This window comes from Littorina saxatilis, linkage group LG2 (genome assembly GCF_037325665.1).
Source record: "Littorina saxatilis isolate snail1 linkage group LG2, US_GU_Lsax_2.0, whole genome shotgun sequence".
NCBI classification, from domain to species: Eukaryota; Metazoa; Mollusca; class Gastropoda; order Littorinimorpha; family Littorinidae; genus Littorina; species Littorina saxatilis.
The window spans coordinates 45,867,140-45,892,295 of NC_090246.1; the positions used below are offsets into that span (position 1 = coordinate 45,867,140).

At 43.2% G+C, this 25,156-nt stretch overlaps 1 protein-coding gene across 4 annotated transcripts in view; it reads left to right on the forward strand.

The window, feature by feature from the left end:
- Window positions 1–25,156, forward strand: part of LOC138955294 (cholesterol transporter ABCA5-like) — a 113,111-nt gene that overhangs the window by 61,188 nt on the left and 26,767 nt on the right. For all 4 annotated transcript variants that reach the window (XR_011452181.1, XR_011452184.1, XM_070326927.1 and 1 more), the window contains exons 17-23: window positions 1,386–1,502; window positions 5,762–6,196; window positions 8,327–8,463; window positions 10,278–10,535; window positions 17,361–17,492; window positions 19,186–19,338; window positions 19,810–19,947. Coding sequence is in view for 2 of the 4 variants with exons in the window: in XM_070326927.1 (XP_070183028.1) it covers window positions 1,386–1,502; window positions 5,762–6,196; window positions 8,327–8,463; window positions 10,278–10,535; window positions 17,361–17,492; window positions 19,186–19,338; window positions 19,810–19,947 (1,370 nt within the window). In the remaining 2 variants the exon portion in view is untranslated. The remainder of the gene's footprint in view (window positions 1–1,385; window positions 1,503–5,761; window positions 6,197–8,326; window positions 8,464–10,277; window positions 10,536–17,360; window positions 17,493–19,185; window positions 19,339–19,809; window positions 19,948–25,156) is intronic.

The following is a 25,156-nucleotide window of genomic DNA, read 5'->3' on the forward strand; positions in this document are numbered from 1 at the left end:
GTTAGACGTCACGCGAAGGAATGTCTCGGTCATTGTTATTTTGAGCGGGCCGAGACTATTTGGCAGTCGTGTCTGTAAGTAGGCTACATGCAGACTGAGACAGATCTAGATCTAGTGTCTCTCTTTCTTGCACAGTGTCACCAATGCTTACTGTGTGTGTGTGTGTATGTGTGACGGAGTGATTGAGTTTGTGTTACTGTTTGTCGATTTCTTACGTGAGCCTCTTGTTTTAATTGTGTAAAATAAATAAAAAATAAAAAAAAATTTTTTTAAATCCACGTGCACAAGACAAAAACTTTCATACTGGGGGAGCGAGCCAGTCTGAAGAGTACTCGGGTCCAGCGCCAGCGTTTTTTATTGCTAGGACTGGTTGGTCCGGTGTCAGAATAATGTGACTGGGTGAGACATGAAGCCTGTGCTGCGACTTCTGTCTTGTGTGTGGCGCACGTTATATGTCAAAGCAGCACCGCCCTGATTATGGCCCTTCGTGGTCGGCTGGGCGTTAAGCAAACAAACAAACAAACAAACAAGCTATAGTACGGCAAAAGAAAATTCGTCTCAGGGTCTACCTAGACGATTGGTTGGTCCTCAGCCAGGACCAATCAATTTGCCTACTACACACAGGGATAGTTCTGAAAGAGGCCAGCTCTCTAGGTTTCTCAGTGAATCGAGCCAAATCAGAACTGAGTCCATCACAGGTATTTACATATCTGGGCATGGAGTTCGATACAGTCAGATGGACGGTCTGTCCCTCTCTGAGGAGGATCGAGAAGATACAAGCTCTCATTTCCGTCGCGATATAACCTTGAACGGTTGAAAACGACGTTAAACACCAAATAAAGAAAGAAAGAAAGCTCTCATTTCAGAGCTACTGACACAGAGTCAGGCACCTGTCACTGGGTCTTGGCCTCAGTCTTAGGCCAGATGGAATCGATGGCCACCCTTAAGTGCCACTTGGCAGAGTGCACAAGCGGCCATTCCAGTCAGCGGTCAGTTCGCTTTGGGACCAGGCCACTCAAGATTGGCAGAAGGTCATTCCCCTTCAGGGCTGGTTTTAGAACAACACAAGTGAATTATGTGCGCGATATAAATTGCATAATTTTTTTTTTTTTAAATAAATAAATCCCTGCGCTTAGAACTGTACCCACGGAATACGCGCGATATAAGCCTCATATTGATTGATTGTCATTCAGATATGAAGATATTTTCAATCACCCAGCCATATAGGCAGCTGTTTTCTGTGTTCGTTGGAGTACTATCTTATAAGTTCAGATCCTACTGAGCCTGAAACATTTCCCAGCGTTCATCCCTTTTGAACATGAAATACAATTGCTTAAGATGACCTTAGATGCATACTTAACACTTTGAACTCAACTATGTTGCAGACTTGTTCAAAGCACTAGAAACAAGGGAATTCGGCTCCAAGACGGTTGCACAGTCTCTGGGAATTCTCAACTATGGCGTTTCCATGCCGACACTGGAAGAGGTGTTTCTCAAACTTGGTAAGCAATGTGAATATTAAAATGTTAGTTAGTATCTATCGTTTTGTCTTGCTAAGTTCTTTTTATCATATTGCTGAAAGTTTAGATGTCTTCAACATGGAATTCTTTTTAAACTTCTGTTCCTATCAAACCAGATTGAATGTTGCATCTCTCGTCTGATATACATATGTCAAACATGACGGTTCACATAGTACATGTATTTTGGTACATACATTAGCTTACAAGCTTAGTGAAGGAACAGAAATAAATGGACTGTGAGTAATCCTTGTTTTTGTTCACTTTGTACCATACTTTTGGGTCTATAAGGCGCAAATTTTTTCCTCAACTTTTACCCCTGCGCCCTATTTACAGGTATCACCTTGTATATGGCAAAAGAAGAGTATAGATGTACACACATCACTATACAAAGAAACAGAACACTCCCACTCTATTCCTCTCAGACCACAAAGGTGTGGGTCTCATTGTAGAAACTCAGTCATTGACCCAGGGTCAGAAGATCAGTGTCGGTAAACTAGGGCTCAGCTGAAAATGTGGTCATTGACCTGAGGTCACAAGGCCAAACAGATATCAGAATGCAGACACTTTGATCTCACTGCACATCATGGAGAAAACATATTTCCACCATGTACCTTTCCTTTGACTTGCGGCCCATACACCGGAAGCGCCAATAGTGTGGATTTGTCTAATTTTAACCTTAAAAGTGGGGGTTCCCTCCAAAGCAGCGTATGGCTGCCTGAATGGCGGGGTAAAAACAACACGTAAAAACCCACTCGTGCAAAAACATGAGTGAATGTTGGAATTTCAGCCCAAGAACGAAGATGAAGAAGAAAAAGTGGGGGTTGCGTCTTTTACAACGAAGCACCTAATAGTCCCAAAAATATGGTAACCGCTTTTAAGCTTATGCCTAATTAACACCATTAATTCTAACATTCAAATGCTTTGGTTTAATAATGATAATACATGTAATAATAATGAGAGCTTGTATAGCGCAAACCACAGTAAACTATGCTCTCCGCGCTTTACATATTCCATGAATAAAACCATACTATTTTAAACATCAACTACATATATTCAAACAAAATAACGTAACAATACATTTTCAGCAACACATTATCCCCTTATGGACAATACCATGCAATAGATGCACAACTAATGGTTTTAATGAGCAGAATCTTAGACTGACGTCTGGTTTCCATCATAATAGTAATAGTAAGTGTATGTAAATTTCAGTGCTTTTTGGATGCTGGTAGTGAATTTATATTCCTGATTCCCTTTTATTCCTGAAAGCTAATATTGAGTTGAACAGGAAGATTGGTATGTGCTTGTTGTATTAGGCCAAAAAAAAAAAAATGGTCTGTTTCTGGTAACATGGCTAAAAAAAATAGGGTCGGTAGGTCGGTATTTTTTTAAAATTTTTTTTTAATTTTTTTTATTTTTTTACCCCAAATCTAGACCAATAAAACTAACTTTAAAAATCGCGCAAAGAGACTGGATTCACTATACATAGAGACAAGACACTCAACACATTTACAAATCGTCAGCGGACTTTCGTTTTCACACGTTTTTGTTGTTCATTTTCTCACCCAGTCCTTAACCACCAAAAAAAAAAAAAATTTTTTGAGTTTGGAAAAAAAAAGTTTAGGGTCGGCGCCGAAATTTAGGGACGGTCGGGTGACCAGAAACAGACAATTTTGTTGTTGTTGCCTTAAGGTGTTTGTCAACCCACTCCAGTGTACTGTGTGAGGGTAGAATCAAGAACTGTTGGGAAATAAACTTCTGCGGAGGGAGTCTATGACATTTTCTTTCTCCCTGCAAATATTCTTTTTACATTTAGTCAAGTTTTGACTCAATGTTTTAACATAGAGGGGGGAATCGAGACGAGGGTCGTGGTGTATGTGTGTGTGTCTGTGTGTCTGTGTGCGTGTGTAGAGCGATTCAGACTAAACTACTGGGCCGATCTTTATGAAATTTGACATGACGTTTTTTTCATTTTTTCGATAAATACCTTTGATGACGTCATATCCGGCTTTTTGTAAAAGTTGAGGCGGCACTGTCACACCCTCATTTTTCAATTAAATTGATTGAAATTTTGGAAAAATAATCTTCGACGAAGGCCGGGGTTTGGTATTGCATTTCAGCTTGGTGGCTTAAAAACTAATGAGTGAGTTTGGTCATTAAAAATCGAAAACTTCTAATTAAAATTATTTTTTTATTAAACGATCCAAAAACAATTTCGTCTTATTCTTCGTCATTTTCTGATTCCAAAAACATATACATATGTTATATTTGGATTAAAAGCAAGCTCTGAAAATTAAAAATATAAAAATTATGATCAAAATTAAATTTCCGAAATCGTTTTAAAAACTATTTCATCTTATTCCTTGTCAGTTCCTGATTCCAAAAACATATAGATATGATATGTTTGGATTAAAAACACGCTCAGAAAGTTAAAACGAAGAGAGGTACAGTAAAGCACAGCGCAATCGCAACCGCGCCAAACAGGCTCGTCACTTTCACTGCCTTTTGCACTAGCGGCGGACTACGTTCAGTTTCATTCTGTGAGTTCCACAGCTTGACTAAATGTAGTAATTTCGCCTTACGCGACTTGTTTAGTTATGCACTGGTCAGAATTTTAAGAAAACCTTCTAAGCAGTAAGAAGTTGTTGTGGAAATATATGTTTTGAAGAGACAATGTTCTGAAATAACATATTAACTGTCTGCTCTTTTCATGGGCAAAGAAGAGTTGCCGCTCTGAGTGATCAGGCAAATAAGAGATAACACTGACCAGTTAATCTAAAGCAAGCAATTGTGGAATCCTAGTGAGTAATGACATCGGGTGTGCAAGCTTTTGAAATAAGGAGGCATCATGTCAAACAGACATTGTATTTAGGCAGTTTATACAATGCTTTTTTCTCCCAGAAACATGCACATCAGAGATTAGGCCAAAAAAAAAAATAGGTCTGTTAACGGTAACATAGGCCAAAAAAATAGGGTCGGTAGGTCGGGATTTTTTTTTTTTTTTTTTTCCCCAAAAAAACCATATTTTTACGTTATTTTGCCAAAAAAACAAGATTTTTTTTTATTTATTTTTTTTTCTCCCAAATGCCAAAAAAAAGTCTAGGGTCGCGCGAAAAAACTAGGGTCGGTCGGGTTACCGTAAACAGACCTATATTTTTTTTTTGTCTTACCAATTCACTGCCGCCATGATGGCTTGCCTCAGTTTTAGATGGCAATATAACTCTGCCACAGTCATTCAAAACCCTGACAGAGTTCATTCCAGAATTGTATTTCTATTTCTTGTTTGGTTGTTTTTTTGCACTCATGATTATGTTGCATGTCGTCACACTAGATTTTAATTACCAGCATTTTATCAATTTTGTTTACTTCACAATGTTATGGGCGCAGTTCTGACAAAATGGGTGCATGCTGTTTTTGTTGTTCTTTGGTTAGTTTTTCTGCTTCTTTGGCTGCCAGCATTAGGAAAAGAAAGAATTAAGCGAGTCACGATTGAATTAGTGCTGTTTGATGTGTGTGTTTTGTGGTGGTTTTTTTCCTTCCATGGTATTGCAGATTTTGGGCATGTCTGTTCGAATTTGTAGATTACAGTGGCACCCCTCTCTTAATTAAGATCTCTAAATGCTGGGAAAATCAGCTTTAATTTAAAAGGATGGAGTTGTACAATAGACGATTTGTGAAAATAACTGTCGGGTTTGTATGGGTTGTGAAAGATGCCCTAGCTTTTTCTCTGACAAATAAACAAGGGGGTGGTTTGGGGGCACTGTGTTATTATTATTAGTCACAATGAACAGTAGACTAATCCTTTGATATATTTTGTTTTCCTTTTTTTTGTATCTAAAATTGTTGGTTTAGTTTCACCTAACAGCCCTTAGTTTTAAAGCATAAATGCTTCTGTTCCTGTTGGTCCCTTATCAGGGCAAAAAATATCTTCGCTTGATGATAATTCTTTTGTCAGGTCTTATCACTTCAGTGATGCTTGACTGACTGTATTTCATACAAAATGAACAGAAAAAAATGCCTTGTCAGTTTGAAGTTTTTCTTGAATTTTGAATTGGTCAATTGGTCAAAAATAGTTTTAACTCTTATGTAAACTGTTAACTGGGAGAGCTCTTGTGTACTTGCATACCGACGTACGCTAATTCAAGATAGTATACCTTCTACTGTGATTGCTTGTTCAACGTTGTTGCTGCTTTGTTGTTCCAGTTATATGGATAGGTTTACATGTAAATTTTTTTGTCCAGGGGAGGATGAAGAAGTTGAGGAGGATGACCTGAAGGGAAATGAAAACAGCAATTTCAAAGGGTCGCACACTCAGCTTGATGTGGACTCCAACAAGCAAGGAAGAAAAAACGACATTCACATTGAAATGCGTGGTCAGCGCCAAGATCCCAGCCAGGTGTTGCAAACTGTAGCCACCAATAAAGGGAGTACTGGACTGGTGTTTTTCTACCTCCTGAAGCTGCGACTCCTGTTAATGGTCCGTAGTAAAGCTGCCTGGATTTTCATGCTGATCCTGCCTATCGGCCTAGTGGCCGGCGGTCTGGTGCTCAGCAAGCAATCGTCCAATTCAGACAACACACCTCAGCCCTTGAACCTCAGCCCCTTTCTGTATGCCAAGACACCCTCTGCCCCTAGCGACAGCCCACTACACAAGTTTGTGCTGCAGGATTCTGTCAGTAAGTGAGAGCAATGTGAACTGCAAAGCAAGACAGTTTACTGTTACCAGGTGGTGCTTTGTAGTTTCTTTTTACATTTAGTCAAGTTTTGAAGAAGGGGGAATCGAGATGAGAGTTGTGGTGTATGTATGTATGTATGTACTAGATGATTACCCGCTTCGCCGGGAAGAAGTAGAGCCGAATACCCGGCTTCGCCGGGAAGAAGTAGAGGAATACCCGGCTTTGCCGGGATGAAAGCGTTGTGGACAGTGACCTTCTAAAAATAGTAACGGGAATATCCGGCTTCGCCGGGATGAAAGCGTTGTGGACAGTGACCTTCTAAAAATAGTAACGGGAATATGGATTGACGCCACACGAAGGAAGGGAGATAAACGCAAAACACTGGAGAAGATAAGGAAGAGTTACTGGGAATGGATCTGGGAAGATGAACAGAAAAACCAAAATCGATTCAGCGCTGCGCGCTGAGAGCACGTGTTGAAAATTCTCATCGACCAGGTTGTGTCCGGGGTCTACCTGAATATGCCCACCAAATTTGAAGCAGATCCATCGAGAACTTTGGCCGTGCATCGCGAACACACACACACACAACACACAACACACAAAACACACACACACACACACACACACACACACACACACACACACACACACACACACACACACACACACACACACACACACACACACACAAGTCGTATATATATATAGATGTATGTGTGTGTTTGTGTATACACTGATTCCGAGAAAACTACTGGACCGATCTTCATGAAACTTCACATGTGAGTTCCTGGGTATTATACCCCCAGACTGTTTTTTTCTCAGTTTTTAGATAGATGCCTTTGATGACCTCATATCTGGGTTTTTTTTGTGAAAGTTGAGGCAGCACTGTCACACCCTCATTTTTCAACCAAATTGATTGAAATTTTGGTCAAGCAATCTTCGACGAAGTCCGGACTATGGGATTGCATTTGAGCTCGTAAGCTTAGAAATTAGTTAATTAGTTTGCTCTTTAAAGTTGTCATTAAAATCGAATTTTCAGAAGCCGATTAAGAATTGATTGCATGGTATTCCTCGTCCTGAATTTACAAATATATAGATATGTCGTGGTTACTCTAAAAATTAGCTCAGAATGAAAGGAAATAGGTTCAGTAAGTACATGTACTACAGTTGCATGCTTCGCGGAGACGAGCGTGACCCCGGGATGGGTTGGCCGAGACTATCTAAATAAAGTCTCGGTGATGACTGGTTTGTTGTGTTGATCTTTTAGTTTGATACAGACTGACTAAATGGTTTTATATCGCTTCAAGCGACTTGTTTTGTTTTGTTTGTTAATGTGTGTTTGTGTGTGTGTGTGTGTCAAGCTTACATACTGAAATATTTTGTATTTGAGTGTGTTACGGTTGTGATAAACAGTTTGTAGCGGTAATCCACAAACCGTGTCATTACCTGTAGAAAAAGTATGTATGATGTGTATGTTTAGCTGTAATTAAATTATATATCTTAACCCGACTCACATATAGCATTAACTTCAGTTTAAGTGCTAATACGCTGAACTATGCTTCACCCCAAAGGGGAAGTAACCCCATAAAAAAGAACGGCCTTGACCTATAACCCATGTTAGACAAGAGTCAAGGTCATACCGTCACGTGACCGATCACGCGTGACTCCACCGCCGCCATGTTGTGAAAGCTTACTCCCACTTCAGCCTCCGAGACGCTCGGACGCGTTTTACACTACGCTACAGGCTTTCAGCCTACTGTCTTCTTGACAGTGTTTCACTCCGTTTACAGGTCCCTGCTTCTCATGTACCAGTTTGGGTGATCTCGTTTTAATTTGTTTGCCGTGGCAAGTAAAGTGAGCAGCAGAGCCTTACGTGTCAGATTATGAAGACTTGCCAAGTGTAAGGGTTCGAAAGCAGGAGATCTCAAAAACTCTAGAACTAAAAACAGATCCCAGGCTGGGACTGGTGTCTTTGCCCTGACAAAATCCAATGCACCGCCCCTTAACACGCTTGCAATAACTCCACCAAGAGAAATTGTGTGACCCAATTATAGCTGTTCATGTGTATGTGTGCATGTTTGTAACAGCAGTTAACAAACAGTGGTCATAATATGTTTTTGTTTGTTACAGATAATGTCATTTCTCAGAATATTGTGACTGTGATGAGCAGCGTGTTTCAAGTTGACTCCTACACAAGCAGTTCTCTCAACTTGTCTGACGTTGCTCCACACTTTATAGGTGCCAATCTTCTGACCATGGACACTGCGGTAAGATAACAACACTTTTCCTTTGTTATTTCCACTGTTATGCCTGTCAGGACTGTGGGTCATGGGGTACAGGATTTGGTCAGAACTCTGGGTCATGGGGGACAGGATTTGGTCAGAACTCTTGGTGATGGTGTGCAGGATTTGATCAGGACTGTGGGTCATGGTGTGCAGGATTTGATCAGGACTGTGAGTCATGGTGTGTAGGATTTGATCAGGACTGTGTCATGGTGTGTAGGATTTGATCAGGACTGTGGGTCATGGTGTGTAGAATTTGATCAGGACTGTGAGTCATGGTGTGCAGGATTTGATCAGGACTGTGGGTCATGGTGTGTAGGATTTGATCAGGACTGTGAGTCATGGTGTGCAGGATTTGATCAGGACTGTGAGTCATGGTGTGTAGGATTTGATCAGGACTGTGTGTCATGGTGTGTAGGATTTGATCAGGACTGTGTGTCATGGTGTGTAGGATTTGATCAGGACTGTGTGTCATGGTGTGCAGAATTTGATCAGGACTGTGTGTCATGGTGTGTAGGATTTGATCAGGACTGTGTGTCATGGTGTGTAGGATTTGATCAGGACTGTGTGTCAAGGTGTGTAGGATTTGATCAGGACTGTGTGTCATGGTGTGCAGGATTTGATCAGGACTGTGAGTCATGGTGTGCAGGATTTGATCAGGACTGTGTGTCATGGTGTGCAGAATTTGATCAGGACTGTGGGTCATGGTGTGTAGGATTTGATCAGGACTGTGAGTCATGGTGTGTAGGATTTGATCAGGACTGTGGGTCATGGTGTGTAGGATTTGATCAGGACTGTGGGTCATGGTGTGTAGGATTTGATCAGGACTGTGAGTCATGGTGTGCAGGATTTGATCAGGACTGTGGGTCATGGGGTGCAGGATTTGATGAGGACTGTGGGTCATGGTGTGCAGGATTTGATCAGGACTGTGGGTCATGGTGTGCAGGATTTGATCAGGACTGTGGGTCATGGTGTGCAGGATTTGATCAGGACTGTGGGTCATGGTGTGCAGGATTTGATCAGGACTGTGGGTCATGGGGTGCAGGATTTGATCAGGACTGTGTGTCATGGTGTGCAGAATTTGATCAGGACTGTGGGTCATGGTGTGCAGGATTTGATCAGGACTGTGTGTCATGGTGTGCAGAATTTGATCAGGACTGTGTGTCATGGTGTGCAGGATTTGATCAGGACTGTGTGTCATGGTGTGCAGGATTTGATCAGGACTGTGGGTCATGGGGTGCAGGATTTGATCAGGACTGTGGGTCATGGTGTGCAGGATTTGATCAGGACTGTGGGTTATGGTGTGCAGGATTTGATCAGGACTGTGGGTTATGGTGTGCAGGATTTGATCAGGACTGTGGGTTATGGTGTGCAGGATTTGATCAGGACTGTGAGTCATGGGGTGCAGGATTTGATCAGGACTGTGGGTCACTGGGTGTAGGATTTGGTCAGAACTCTTGTTGTTGGGATTTCATCAGGACTGTGGGTCATGGGGTGTAGGATTTGGTCAGAACTCTCGGTAATGGGATTTGATCAGGACTGGGGGTCATGGGATACTGGATTTACATGGGGTACAGCATTTGGTGAGACGCACCTCAGCAGTAAGCAAATACAATAAAAACTGTTGAAGGTTGTTTTAGGAATATAAGCACTTGAGTCACTGGGTATGCGGTTTTAGTGTGGCACAGGGTCAGGCATGGAAAAAAAGAAAGCTTGCTATCAGTAATCCAAGGAAGTTTTCTTGTCAGCGAGTCTGTACTGTAGCACTGCTGTGAATGGCCTCTCTTTATCTTCAACAGACCAGCAACCTGAACAGCTACACAGCACTGTACAACGACACGGCTATTCACTCCCTACCAGCGGTGCTGAGCGCCATCACTTCAGCCATCATGAAGAAGGCGGGCGTGTCACAAGACATCGTCACTTACAGTCTGCCCTGGCCAGGCGAGAAGTCCAGGAACTTTGATAACGGTGCCTTCTCTTCCTCCCTCATGGTCGGCCTTGCTTTCGCGCTCATAGCTCCCGGCTTTGCCATCGGTGTGGTACAAGAAAATCAGGTGAGGTTGAATGCCAAAGTACTCATAGGTTATTGTTGTAGCTGTTGTTTTCATTGCTGTTGTTGTTCTGTTTGCTGTGCATTGCTTTTGGCCTTGCCATCGCTGTGGTACTAGAAAATCAGGTGAGGGGATGAGTGCAAAGGAATGATAGTACTGGTTGGTTATTGTGGCTACTTGTTGTTTATGTTCCTGTCCCTGTGATGTCTCCTTGTAAAGGTCTTCCTGAATTGAGCCAAAAGTTGACCTTGTGCAGTCTTTTTTACCGACAATTCAGTGCCAATTGAAGCTTCGTGATGAAGAGAGCTCGTGAAGTAGACTTCACAAAGTCGACTTTGCCCAATTAATATCCGACTTTAGCCTGGCAGTTTTGCGTCATGTGCTTTCTCATAAAGATGTCCTTCATCAAGTTACTGTTTGTGAGTCCCAACCATTTATTCCACAAACGTACTCTTTTACTGTTTGATGATAGTTGTTCATTTTTTCATTTCGTCAAGTTTTGACTAAATGTTTTAACTGCCACAGTATAACAGCATTTTGGTATTGCTGTGCGCCAGGGCAAAATTTTGCTTTCTTCGGTAGGTTCACTGATCTGTTCGCTGCTCGATCATTTATTGAGATATCTCTTAGATCTTTGGCATGTGTTTTGCTTATACCCTTACCGACAGGCGTGGTGGTAAGACATCGGCCTCCTAATCGGTAGGTCGTGAGTTTGAATCCCGGTCGCTGCCGCCTGGTGGGTTAAGAGTGGAGATTTTTCCAATCTCCCAGGTCAACTTATGTGCAGACCTGCTAGTGACTTAACCCCCTTCGTGTGTACACGCAAGCACAAGACCATGTGTGCACGGAAAAGATCCTGCAATCCATGTCAGAGTTCGGTGGGTTATAGAAACACGAAAATACCCAGCATGCCTCCCCCGAAATCGGCGTATGCTGCCCGAATGGCGGGGTAAAAACGGTCATACACGTAAAAATCCACTCGTGCTAAAAACATGAGTGAACTAAGCCCATGAACGAAGAAGAAAAAAAGCTTATACCCTTGGCTATGTGATAACATGATCATTGGACTTTGTTTGTGATTGTTATAGTAAAAATTGATATAATGACCATTTTTGTCAAAAACGGACAGTTTCCGGACTTACACACACACATTGCAGCACGTAAAACCACACAAAACACTGCTAAAACTGGTGTCAAACATCAGGTACACACATTACAACCCATAAAAGTGTTCTTCTGTGTGGTAATCCATAAATCACTTCTTGTAGAGCTTCCAGAACACTGTATTGCTTGAAAAGAGGTCTACGAGTTGACCTCCGACTTTCGGCCGCCATTTTGAATACTACATCGGTTCGACACTTCTCAGAAAGTTTTCTCCACGTGGTACTAACTTATCCGAACGGACAAAGGGAAAGAACTGTGCTTTGTAACCCTACAAGTAGTTGGACCAGTTTTCAATATTACCTCCCATTTAGTTTTCAGAAATTTCGCTGATGTAAATGCCACGTAACTAGTACGTTTATGGGCGTATGACAAACTGAAAACGACCACGTACCTAGTACGAGGTGGGCAGTGAAAGGGTTAATACAGACGGGGAATCGAGACGAGAGTGTGGTGTATGTGTATGTGTGTGTGTCTAGAGCGATTCAGAGAAAACTACTGGACTTCATGAAACTTAACATCAGAGTTCCTGGGTATGATATCCCCAGACGTTTTTTTTCTTTTTTTCGATAATTATCTTTGATGACGTCATATCCGGTGTTTAGTGAAAGTTGAGGCCGCACTGTCACGCCCTCATTTTTGAGTCACTTGAGAAAAAGTGACTCTATGTAATCGGTCAGTGTTAGTCTGTCCGGCCGGCCGTCCGGCCGGCCGGCCGTCCGTAGACACCACCTTAACGTTGGACTTTTCTCGGAAACTATCAAAGCGATCGGGCTCATATTTTGTTTAGTCGTGACCTCCAATGACCTCTACACTTTAACGATGGTTTCGTTGACCTTTGACCTTTTTCAAGGTCACAGGTCAGCGTCAAACGAAAAATTAGACATTTTATATCTTTGACAAAGTTCATCGGATGTGATTGAAACTTTGTAGGATTATTCTTTACATCAAAGTATTTACATCTGTAGCCTTTTACGAACGTTATCAGAAAAACAAGGGAGATAACTAGCCTTTTCTGTTCGGCAACACACAACTTAACGTTGGGCTTTTCTCGGAAACTATAAAAGTGACCGGGCTCAAATTTTATGTGAACGTGACTCATTGTGTTGTGAATAGCAATTTCTTCCTGTCCATCTGATGCCTCATATAATATTCAGAACTGCGAAAGTGACTCGATCGAGCGTTTGCTCTTCTTGTTTAAAGGACCAGACCACGCTGTTTTATCGTCAAAAACGCTTCGAATCGTGTTCCTGCGCGACCGAACACTTCCCGATGTTTGCAGTTAGTTAGAAAACCACTTTCTTACCGTCTTCAACAATGTTTGGTTTACTTCGGAATCTTCTAAGGCCGTAATCCGACGAATTTTGTGACCGAAGCGACGGATTTCTTCTCCAAAACGACCCGCCATTGTGCCGCGTGATCTTCGCGAGACTGGCTTATGAATAAATTATCCGTGACGTCACACCGTGTGGAGATGGTTGTTTACCAACATGACAACAAGCGTAACTGCAGACGAAATTGAACCGTACATGTTCGAACTACCGGTTTCTCTCCTCGAATCAAGCATGAAAGATGAGGGTGGAGGCCACTTCCAGCAGTAGTGAAACAGTGACGATGAAAATTGCGACACGGTTTGTCTCAGCGATCAAAGGTAAACACGCCCGCTCTCTGTGCTGAACTTATCGTCTGCTTTCGAGTCTGTGCTATTTTTTCACTCTCGCCTTGTCAACGCACTCGCGAATAAGTGGGATATTGTTTAAGTGTTCATGCATTGCATTCACGAGTAAAAGAACAACAGCTCATCGCAGTTTTAACTGTTCTTGATTATTTCAGAGACTGGTGTCAGAGTGGCCACTGTACCTGTTGTATTGTGTGGGAGGGGCAGATTTGAGAGAGAGAGGAAGCTAGCCTGAGGTACATTGTAGAATGAAAACTTGCAGGGGAGCAAGAATGCATCACCAGCCACGAAGGTGTACATACAACTTTTTTTGAGGTGCCTATATTTGTTTGATTGTTAAATGTATGTATTTGTTGTTGTTTTTAAAGGCTATCAAGAAAACTGTTGTCATTTAAATTTGTAACACTCAGTCACATATAGTTTCACACACACACACACACAAGATTAACTCACTTGCATGCCCACAGAAGAAGTTTGCTCTTCACATTGTTCTGTTGTTGTTTTTATAATGTAATCATTGTAACATCAACACTCAGTAATAACCAATATTACAACACAATCACTTTTTCATCAGAACTCACTCACATACTACATGACTTTGTATTAAACCCTGGTTTATGGACACTTGCATATTTGTACTTTGCATGGGAAAGCAGCCTGTAGCAGTCAAAGTCTGGGCACTGTTGCATTGTAGTCTTGCTGTGTATGCAGAGCTTTGTTGTAGCTGCCATAGGCCAGTGTTGCCATAGGCCAGTGTTAGGATCACCACCCCCTCAAACAGCTCGTTCAGTTAACTGATGCCTGTTTTAGACAGAAAAAAAAGTTACCACAATCAGCAGAACTTTCACCGGAGAAAGGGCATCATTCTTTCATACTTTCTTTCTCATAGCTTTTTTTTGGTTTTTATAATCTCTTCATTACACTAAATAACATCCATCTTAAGACCTATTTTGAGCCTTAATTTAAGTTGACTAGTAATGATATTAATCATAATGTATTTATTTTTATAATGTACAAACTAGAGTATGTATGTGGATATGTGTGTGATGGTGCTGGTATGGATATGTGTGGTTTGGGTTATGTGTGTACTGATGTGTACATTTTATGTGTTTTGTATGTTTTACGAGTGCGATTTTATGTGATGTTATTCTGTACACCAGCCAAAACAAAATGTCTGGTATATTAGATAATAAACGCACCTTTAAATTTATTAGCGACTACACCCCGTCACCCTCCAGTCCCCCTCCCCCCCATTACACCCTACACTTTTAACATTGTATAAAAAATCATGCCCCAATATAGGTCCCTAGTTACCTGGGAGGACGTTAAGCTCCATAATCAACATCAACAACGTATTGAATTGAATTGAAAAGCTGGGGTTAGGAGGTCTAACTTCTTGAATTAAAGTTTTTTTTTTCTCAGGTGCATGTAGTTTTTTATTTGCTTGAAATCATGGTGTATTCTGGTTGTAAGAGAAGAGTCAATTTCCTTGTAAGCCTGCAAAATTAAAATTTGTCATTTTTGAAGTAGCCTACATTTTTGTAAGAGTCCAAAATAGTCCAGGATAAGGAGGAAAAACATAGGGTGGGTCAGGAAATCTGAAACATTGCATAGTTTTGTTTTGCCTATGTAGACACAAAAAGTACTTAGAGCACTTTCCCCCCCCCCCCCCCCAAGAGAGCATAGCTTAGTTTTAATTATTTTAATGCCACTGTTAGCAAGAGGAGTACTACAGACAGCAATCAAACAGTGGGTTTTTTCTGTAGACATTGTTATTTCTGTTTAGGTGTTTCAGTAGTTTTCTATGCGGATAAATCATGCTGCATGATCACTAGAAACAATCCAGCTCTGTAGCATGCAAGTTTTTTAAAGGTTTTTTTCCCCATGTTACTCTGAGAGAAAAAAACAACCCACAGAGATAAAGTTGAACTGGCAGTTTGACTGAAGCAGTGGTAATAACACAGAGTGCTCTTCCTACAATCAATTTTTTTATGTGGATGATGATGTCCACACATGTACTTGGTTGTATTATTTTGCTAGACTATTTGTTTCTGTTAGATATATCTGCTCACATGATTGTTGTTCATAATTTGACATTACATTTACTGCTGATCAAAATGTATTGTTGGAATAGGTCTGCTTAATATTCTGACTGCAGTTTTGTAATAAAATCAAATAACACAGATGTTTTAAGTATCAAAGTGCTTTTCACACACACACACACACACACACACACACACACACACACACACACACACACACACACACACTCACACACTATGAGTATGACTGCAAACATGAATTTGTACTCGTATTAATTATAATTACTGTATTACAGAACCTGATCTGAAAAAAAGGACAACAGCAAATTATTCATGCAAGCTTGCTGTATTAACGATTTCTTTATCTATTTAATACAACACTGAATTAGATAACAACTATAACAACGTGTGTGTGTTTGTGTGAATGTCTATGTGTATATGGACGGACACTGATTAAACCTGAGACTCATCGATTACCCAGGTGAGTGTAAAAGAGGGAGAGAGAGAGGGAACTTTAAGGTGGGTGCATGGGGACGGACATGTAGTAACAGATATATATGTTTTAATCTGTAATCTTAACACATGTGCTTAAAATTAGGAACAGATGCCATTCCACTACAAATACTGTCAGTCTGACAAAAACGCCCAGTGACACTGAACCCCTATCCCTTACAGAACACATTCAGTATACATGTACTCACTTCCTTTCGTCTGCGTTTAGTGAAAGCAGATCGTTCTGATGACATTGGTATCCGGTTTCTGACCTCCTGTGAGTGGTCAACAATTGTCGGAACTGGAACTGCGTTAGGCAACAGCTGTTTTGTGTGTGCCAGGTTTTCTTGCCGGCTTAACTGCGTTCGCATTGGAAGAAAGTGTCGCGAAACACACAACATCGTGTTGGCCGTTTCCAGTTAATCAGTCTTGCTGCAGAAGTTGTAAGCCCATCGGAAAAAGGTGACAACTGATGCCTGAACCTTTTTTCTATACTTCATAGCTATCAGCAGCCGTGCGCATTCCTTCGGCGTGCTGTTGATGCTCGATTTAGGCAAACGCCCACTTGAGCGTAAGCTGTAACTTTCGGTTTCCAAACACTAAGTGACGTCACAGCCGGTTCTCGTCTACTGGCGGCCATTTCGAAGTCTCGTTTAGCAGACGAATTTGGCGGAACGTTTTTAATTAAATCACAATGATTAAGCTACGAATCGGTGAATTTCTTTACATTTTTGGAATCTTTAGGTGCATTTCTCTAACCTTCAGTCATCGGTTAGTGGTTCTAATAACCTTTAAAACAGCGTGGTCTGGTCCTTTAACCAAATATATTGAAATTTTGGTCAAACAATCTTCGACGACGTCCGGACTATGGGATTGCATTTCAGCTTGAAAACTTAAAAATTGGTTAATTAGTTTGCTCATGAAAGTTGTCATTAAAATCGAATTTGCAGAAACAGGTCAAAAAATGATTGCATTGTATACTTCATCTTCTCCTGAATTCAAAAATAAATAGATATATTATGTTTACTCTACAAATGTGCTGAGAATTATGTTTACTCTACAAATGTGCTGAGAATGAAAGAAAATAGGTTCAGTAAGTACTACGGTCGCATGCTTTGCGGAGTAAGTTTTTGGTTAGCCGAGACTATCTGAAGGTAATCTCGGTGATGACTGGCATCTGGTACTGATTTTAATAGTTTGATAACGACGGACTAAATGTTTGTATATCGCTTCACGTGACTTGTTTCCTCCTGAGTTCAGTTACTTTTTGTTTTGGTGCTAATTTTCTTTTATATTGTGCTTTAGCTTACATCCTGTAGAAACTTCTGTTACTTTGCTGTAAGAATGATTCAACCATATCATTTTATGTGCAGAGACACATACTAGCTTGCTCTTTCTCGTTAGGGGGTTTACGTGCAGTTGAACTGATGGTTGGTGTGTATGTCTATGTTACAGTGGAAGTGTAAGAGTCAGCTTCGGGTTGCTGGAGTATCTTTCCACATGTACTGGGGGAGCATGTTCTTCTTTGACCTCATCGTCTACCTTATTCCTGCAACAATTTGCCTCATCATTGCTTTGGCTATGGGGGTAAGTTTGTGTGTGTGTCTGTGAGGTTAGGGAAGGGTCTGAGAGAGAGAGAGTGAAAGGGGGGTGAGAGAGGGAGAGAGAGCCATATATGTGTGTGCATGTGTTACTTTCTTTTCAGAATTGTATGGAACAGTCTGTGTTTCAAGGTCTGTCCTTGATTGTCTTGATTACCGTATTTGACGGACTACAAGCCGCGACTTTTTTTCAAACAAAATCGCATTGCGGCTTATAAAAAGATGCTGCTAAAACGTTACCTAAACTTGAATAGCATTCACCTAATGGAAGTCGCCGCGGATTTTCATTTCGCTCGATTAGCGATTACCGGTACTTTATTAGCTCTCTACTCAAGACTCGGCGCTTTTCTCTTTCTTTCGCGAATCTTCGTTTGTCAACAAGTCGTCGTGACAAGATAGCGTACAGAGAAACACCGGATGTATCAGGATCTCGCGCGCGCGAGATTTCGTTTTTTTGTGTCTCGCGATAGTTGGAGGAGCGAGAGCCGCCATGTTGTGTTTTCGTCTGCTCGAAATGTGCGCAAAAGTCGTAAATCATCCCAAAAAAGCTTATTCCGGGTGGGACTACATGTGGGTGTTGGTTACAAATTGTGTATGTGATATTTTTCTTCAAACTTTTTCACTTTTCTTCTTTGTTTCACTTGTTTATTCTCGGAGCCGATTTCGCCAAATACCGTACTTTCGTTTGCCTGGTTGTTTTGATTGATTGACACGATCTGATTATATTTTTTTCAACGGCAGCTAATATAGTGACGCGGCCTATTCGTGGCTCGTCCCAATTTTTTTTTAAAGTCGGGGGTGCGGCTTATAAAACGGTGCGGCTTGTAATCCGTCAAATACGGTAGTACAGGGTGACCCCCAAAAATGCTTCTCACTAAAGTGCTTACAACTCCTTTTCATATTTGATGTACATTGGCTTGACATACGAGATGATAAGTTCCCAAAGTTTCAAGTTTGTTTCTTAAATGTTCTGAGTTTTATGCTCTTTCAAAATGTATTCCAAATTCAGGGATTGACTCAAAAGTATGAGGTTTGACACTGAATGGTAAGGCACATCAACCCGATTTTAGACCTTGATCCAGATGTTTACCTGTTGGTTTCTCTGAAGGGGCTTACATATAAAAACCATCCTCAGACAATATAGGAGTTGAAACAAGAATTACTGGGAGTCTGGAGGGTTCAAGTTAGATGCGTGTGGCGGCTTCTTGGTGTCAAACATCCTACTTTTGAGGCAATCTCTCCGAATTTCAAACCACTTGATGTGCATACTTGAAACTTTGTGAAATTATCATTCCACATCTCAGGGTAATATACACTAAATATGAAGACATTCGCTGATTGAAAGTTATTAGCATTTTAGAGGGTGGCATTTTTGGGGGGTCACCCTGTACAAAGTAGTCGCTGCATTGTAAAATCTGTACAGAAAAGGATTTAAGTCGGGACCATCACAGCACCGGTCGTTCAATCAATTTTGTGTGTGATATAAAATCATTTTTAAATTCCTTGGGGTCTGATCAATTCATAACAAATTAAACAGGTAACTTTATCAACATGATCTCAAAATAACTGCTTGTCTCACATTTTAATGTATCAGTGATCAGTGAGCAACAAACCTTGCTGAAAATGCTGCATTATCATCCTTATGTCAGTATAAGCATTATTTTGTTCTCTCTGCGCAGGTACCATCTCTGACTCCAACAGGTGCTATTATCAGCCTGATTTTGCTGTTCATTCTCTTCATTCCACAATGCCTGTTACTGTCACTTGTCTCCACGTTCTTCTTTGAGAAGTATGAGACGGCACAGGCTGTACTGCCCAACATCTTCTCCATGGTTTGTGTTTGGTCTCTATTTCAAAAGGCAGGGAATGTATGCCTTTGGTGGAGAAAGATGGAGAGGGGGGTTGGGCGGGAGTTATGTTCAGAAGAAGGAAGCAATTGTGGCTCCATGCTTGTTTTCTTTGGGGGGGGGGGGGGGAGATGGGGGTGTTGAATACTGTGAGAAGCATGGGAGGTGTATGGGGAGGGGGGGGGGGGGGGGGGCTTCTGGTGGTAAGGTTGAGTTTCTGAGTGTGTACATGCATGATTATGTGTGTTTCTGTAAGACAGGAAATTTAGTGTCTGCGTTCAAGTGCTCCTGTTCCTGAAGTGCTATTTTACTTTTATTTTATTTTATCACATTCACATTTATAGTTTTCATAAAATAATAAACATGAAATATGATTTATTTTCCTGAAGCATCCTTTAATGTCACCTTAGTTAACTGATCAGTCATGAAGTAGTCTTCACTTTACCCGGTTGACAGGGAGGAATGATGCCGTACCTGGCCGTGTCACTCTTGGACATGCTGGCAGAGACGTCCATAGCCACAGCGCTACATTATGTGCTGGTTTTCATTGATCCTGTCTACATCATCTTTGGTGGATTTTACTACATTGACAAGGTGAGCAACTTAAAACAAGGCTATGTCAGTACAGCAGTCCCTCTCATGAACGGACACCCTTGGGCCATAGCAAAACTGTCCGTACATTGCAGGTGTCCGGTCACGGGAGGGGTGACCACAGCACCCCCTCCCCCATACACTCATCACAGAGACACACAAACAACAGGATTGAGTCTATGCTAATCACTTCTTGTGGCTGCTAAACAATAAACTCCTAATACTTCTTTAAACGTTCTGTAAAAGTGATTTGTATGAAAAGTGTTGAAAAGAAGAGATAAAATAAATCCTCAAGGCAGTGAACACACTCACCATGCACTGACATACGAAAGCAGCCACACAAACACAGCACAGAGGAGCGTGTGCAGATGCTTTGCAAGAATAAGCTTGAAACCCAGTTTGAATAAATAGCAGCAGATAGAGCTGCATGTCATAATCATGTAATTTATTTTCATCTTGTCTGGCTTTATTGACTGCATGCCGATCATGTGGCATGGCAGTGACTTTTCACTCTTCAGTCGGAAATACACTGTACATAACAGCTCCCACTCTCCCTCACTAATGCCTACTCCAAGCCGTGACAACTGATGCTTGGAAATTGTGTGGAAGAGTACACCTCTCTATTTCTCTCCAATGCTCTTCCTGCTGACATGCAGTGACACCTGACACCCCACAGAGTTTAGCCAGCTACCCCTCCACCCCCCCCCCCCCCCCGCCTCCCTCTCTCTCTCACTCCCTCCAGCCATGTACTGTTGGGCTGTGGCCAGAGAGGTCAGCTCTAACTGTTCACTCAGAGCAAAACCAGTTGACTGTGTCGTAACTTTTGACACAGCAAGACAACTGAAGGGTTCACAGATTAGGCAACCGACTCACTGGTCAAGGCTGAGGGGAAACAAGAGTATCTTGTCAATGAAAGAGGTTACACACAGACACACGATGCTGAGAACTGTGGCCGGTTTTTCACTCTCTTTCGCTCAGGACCTTCATCGACTGTGGTTTCTGTTGTTTACGTCCAACAGACAAGAATAAAGAGCACAGTGCAGTTTCATGTTGGCATCTTCGCATGTACTCCACTCCTGACCAAAACTACCCCCCCCCCCCCCTCCTGATGGGTACAGGTGCACTCAAGTTACCAGTGACTGTCGTCACGCCATTGCGGCTGTGATCTTTGCACCAAGAGCCGGACTGCTCTGTTATCGATTTTGTTGTGGTGAAAATTTGACGATGGTCTGTCCGTACATTGGAGGTATGACCTGCTGTTGGGACCGAAAATGAGTGTCCGTGTCCACGTTTTGCAGGTGTCCGTTTAAGGGGGGGGCAAATATAGAAGGAAAACACTCCGTGCCGAGCAAATGTGTCCGTACATGTCAGGTGTCCGCTCACGCCGGGGGCCGTACATTGCAGGGACTGCTGTATATCCATTTACTTCTGTTTGCATACATGAGTTCTGTGAGTAAAATTATCAATATACGCCGGTTTACTGGAAGCATAGGTCCTCCATTGCAAGTACATGTTGTGGCCTTTACTGGAGTTGACCGCGGACTGGCCTACGGGCGTTCGGGCTTCCGGCCCCAGTCCACTCAACAATGCTTCCGCATTGTGCGGCTTTGTCTGTTGCGTTTCCGGCTCTGTCCGGATACACTGTTCCTCTTCCTGATGCTTCCTCTCGGAGGTCAGTGAGTGAGGAACAGCGGCTGGCCTACGGGCATTCAGGCTTTCAGCCTCAGCCGGGACAGTCGTCACTTCACCTGTTGGGTGTTGCGGCTACTGCCTATTCAGTTCTGGTGGCTTCGGATGTTACCTCCTCTTACTCTTACCCTCTTTCGGGAGGGGTTGAGACAGGACGGTTTCCGGGTGGACGGGTTTCCGGTTTCCGGTCATCCCGTTCATTAGTCTTCCACTGGCAACTGTGACTTAGGTCCGTGTCCGTTCGCTTGGCTATTCTGATGTACAGTCTTTAGCCAGCGATCAGACACGTTCTGGATTTCCGTCGAAGCTCTTGGCTGCTCTCGAAGCTGCGACGCAGGTTTTTTCCAGATATTTCCCGGAGGGTGCATTGGCTTTGGTGGCTTCCTCTCTGGTTGCTCCGTCGTCTATGTCGGACTTCCGTTCCGCGAAGGAAGGAGGTTTCCTACTTCCGGTTCGAGAGTCACCTTTGGTGGTGTACCACTTTTTGCAGGTTTTGGCTAGACCATCTCCTCCCGGAAGTGGTATCCCCAGTGTTCCGGTTCTGCTGCTCGTTCCTCACGGTTCAGTTCCGGAACACGCTCAGCCTTGACTGGCTTCGGCTACACAGGCTTCAACTTTTGTTCCTTCTTGCTTATGAAGTTCACCTTGCCGAAGCCGGGTTGGAACTTGTCGTCGTTCTTTGATCTTCCGCGTACGCCTTTACTGGGGACGCAGGAACTTCTTCCTCTGCTGGCGAAGCAGTTTAGAGGCACTTGGGTGTTGTGTTCCCATACCACACCTTTGTCGCGTCGGAGGAAATTGGACTTCAGCTTTTGGAACTTGCCTCTTTCTCGGAGATGATCATTAGAGCGCTCTCTCACTGAGTCACTGAATCCTTTCACACCTTGTGTGGATCAGGAGGCTGATGACATCTCCACTCTTTTGGTCAGCCCTTGCTAGGGTGAGCTAAGAGCATATGAGGCTGTCCTCCCTTCACTATGCTCATACAGTCATGTGTCGGAGGGACTTGTTTCTCTCGCATTCTCAGTTCACTGAGCAGACTAAGAGAGACACTTGAGCTTTGCCCGGGGTAGAGGGATCTCCTTTTGAACATTGGTGTTTAATACCAGAAGAAAGGAGATCCAGTCGAATAGAGATCAGCAGGTCTCCGACTTCTCTCTACAAGGGTTGAAGCAGAGCTAGCCTCCTCAGGAGAAGCATGCTCAGGCCTCTGGCTAAGCTAAGCCGGCAGCCATTTGGCAGTCTCTGCCTGATTCTCGAGTTTCGAGAAATAGATCAGTGTCGGGCAGGGAGAGAGGCAGCTCTAGCAGCAAGCCTCTCCACCCAAGGAAGTGCCCCCGATCTCACCCCCCCCCCCTCCGCCCTCCACTTTGGTGATGGCGGAGGGGATCTCCTCCCTACACTTTTTCATTGGATGGTCTCTGTACACAGCCAATGGATTGTGGGAGTGGTGAGGTCGGGCGACTCCCATCGATCTAATGAGTGCATATTTTCTTATGCATCAGTCCGATATTTACACAGCGATCTAAGTCCATCAGCTCGGGCACCCGCTGAGGTCTCTTTTGGTCGGATCTAGCGCTGGCCTTCGGGTATACTGGCTTCCGTCCTCAGTCAGCGTAACAGTCGTTTCAGCCACGGGCTGCTGCTTCTGTCGCACTTCCGGTTTAACCGGAGAGGTTGTTTCTCTCACAGACGTTTCATAGGTACGTCAGGGTTTTTGGAACAACGGCTGACCTTAGGGCATCCAGGTTTTTTAGCCTCGGCTGGTGCAACAGCCATTCCACCTGTCGGCGGTGGTGGTTGTTGCTTTCTCTGTTCTTGTGGCTTCGGACTTCGTCAATTCTTTCCTTTATTCTCATCTTATGCAGGAGTTCTTCTTCTGCGTTCGTGGGCTGAAACTCCCACGTACACTCGTGTTTTTTGCATGAGTGGAATTTTACGTGTATGACCGTTTTTTTTATCCCGCCATTTAGGCAGCCATACGCCGTTTTCGGAGGAAGCATGCTGGGTATTTTCGTGTTTTTATAACCCACCGAACTCTGACATGGATTACAGGATCTTTTTCGTGCGCACTTGGTCTTGTGCTTGCGTGTACACACGGGGGTGTTCGGACACCGAGGAGAGTCTGCACACAAAGTTGACTCTGAGAAATAAATCTCTCGCCGAATGTGGGGACGAACTCACGCTGACAGCGGCCAACTGGATACAAATCCAGCGCGCTACGGACTGAGCTACATCCCCACCCCATACAGGAGATGAGATAGGACGATTTCCGTTTGGGTGGGGTTCCTGTCTTCAGGTTACCCCGTTTCTCACTTTTTGCCATAAGCATCTGGACTATGGTCCTTGTTTGTCTTTCGCCGAGTCTGACTCTGTCTTTCTCTAGCGATCAGACGCGTTCTGGTGTTTCGTCCAAATTTAAGGTGCGCTTGAGTTGGCCTCGGAAGTAACATTCAGGTTTTTCTGAGGGGGCATTGTCTTTGGCAATGGATGTTTGAGGAGTCATTCTTTGAGGCTTATCACCTCTCTCAGGTTTTGGCTACTCCTCTCCTTCTGGCAGAGGGTTAGCTAATGTTCCGGTTTCTTTGCTGTGGGCTTATAGCCCAGCATCTTATTTGGCAGCCGAAACTTCCGTTTCTTACGTTTACCTGCGTGCTGTGGGTACTTCGGTACAATGGCTGTCCTACGGGCATCACGGCTCTCAGCCTTAGCCTGTGCAATAGTCTCCTGCCTGTCGTGGTGCGACTATGGCTTTTTCGGTTCCTGTGACTTCGGATTTTGTCTCTTCCTCTCTTCACCCTCATCCTAGCATGAGGTGAGTCAGGACGACTTCCGTTGGGTCGGGTTTCCTTTTACAGTCACCCTTCTACCACAGGCAACTATGACTACGGCGTTTGCCCGTTGATCTCCGTGTCTGACTCTCAGTCTTTCAGAGGTAGACGGACGCGTTCTGGTTTTTCGGCCAAACTCAGGAAGGCTCTTGATTTGGCCGCGAAGTTAACTTCTGGTTTTTCCCTGAGAACACTTGTCTCGGGAGTCTTATGGCTGGTCTGCTTCACGGTTTTTCATTTATGCTTACCAGTCTTGCTTTCTGTTTTGGGTTTTTGATCCACATTCAATTACCCACAAGCAGACTGTACTGCGGACACTCTGGCTTTAGCCAATTTGTTTATGGTCACCATTCACACCAGGCTTCGACCACTGTGATTCCGCACTTCCGGTGGCTTACGCACAATCGTAAGTCGCTGCTTCCTCGTACTACCTCTCTCTCTGCGTTCGCATGGACTGGTAGAGGATAACTGGCGACCACCTCTTTTTTGATATTTTCTCATCGAGTTGGACTCTGGTACCTTGTACTCAGGTGTCTCTCTCTCTCTCATTGGTGGAGATCGGTCACTCTTCTCTTGAGCTGACTTCTATCTCACAGGCCTTTTTGGTCTTCACTCCATCCCAAGGTTTGCATACTTTGGCATGATTGTCTTACGGTCACCGTGAGGGTTCGTCCTTCTCAGCACTGAGTGGA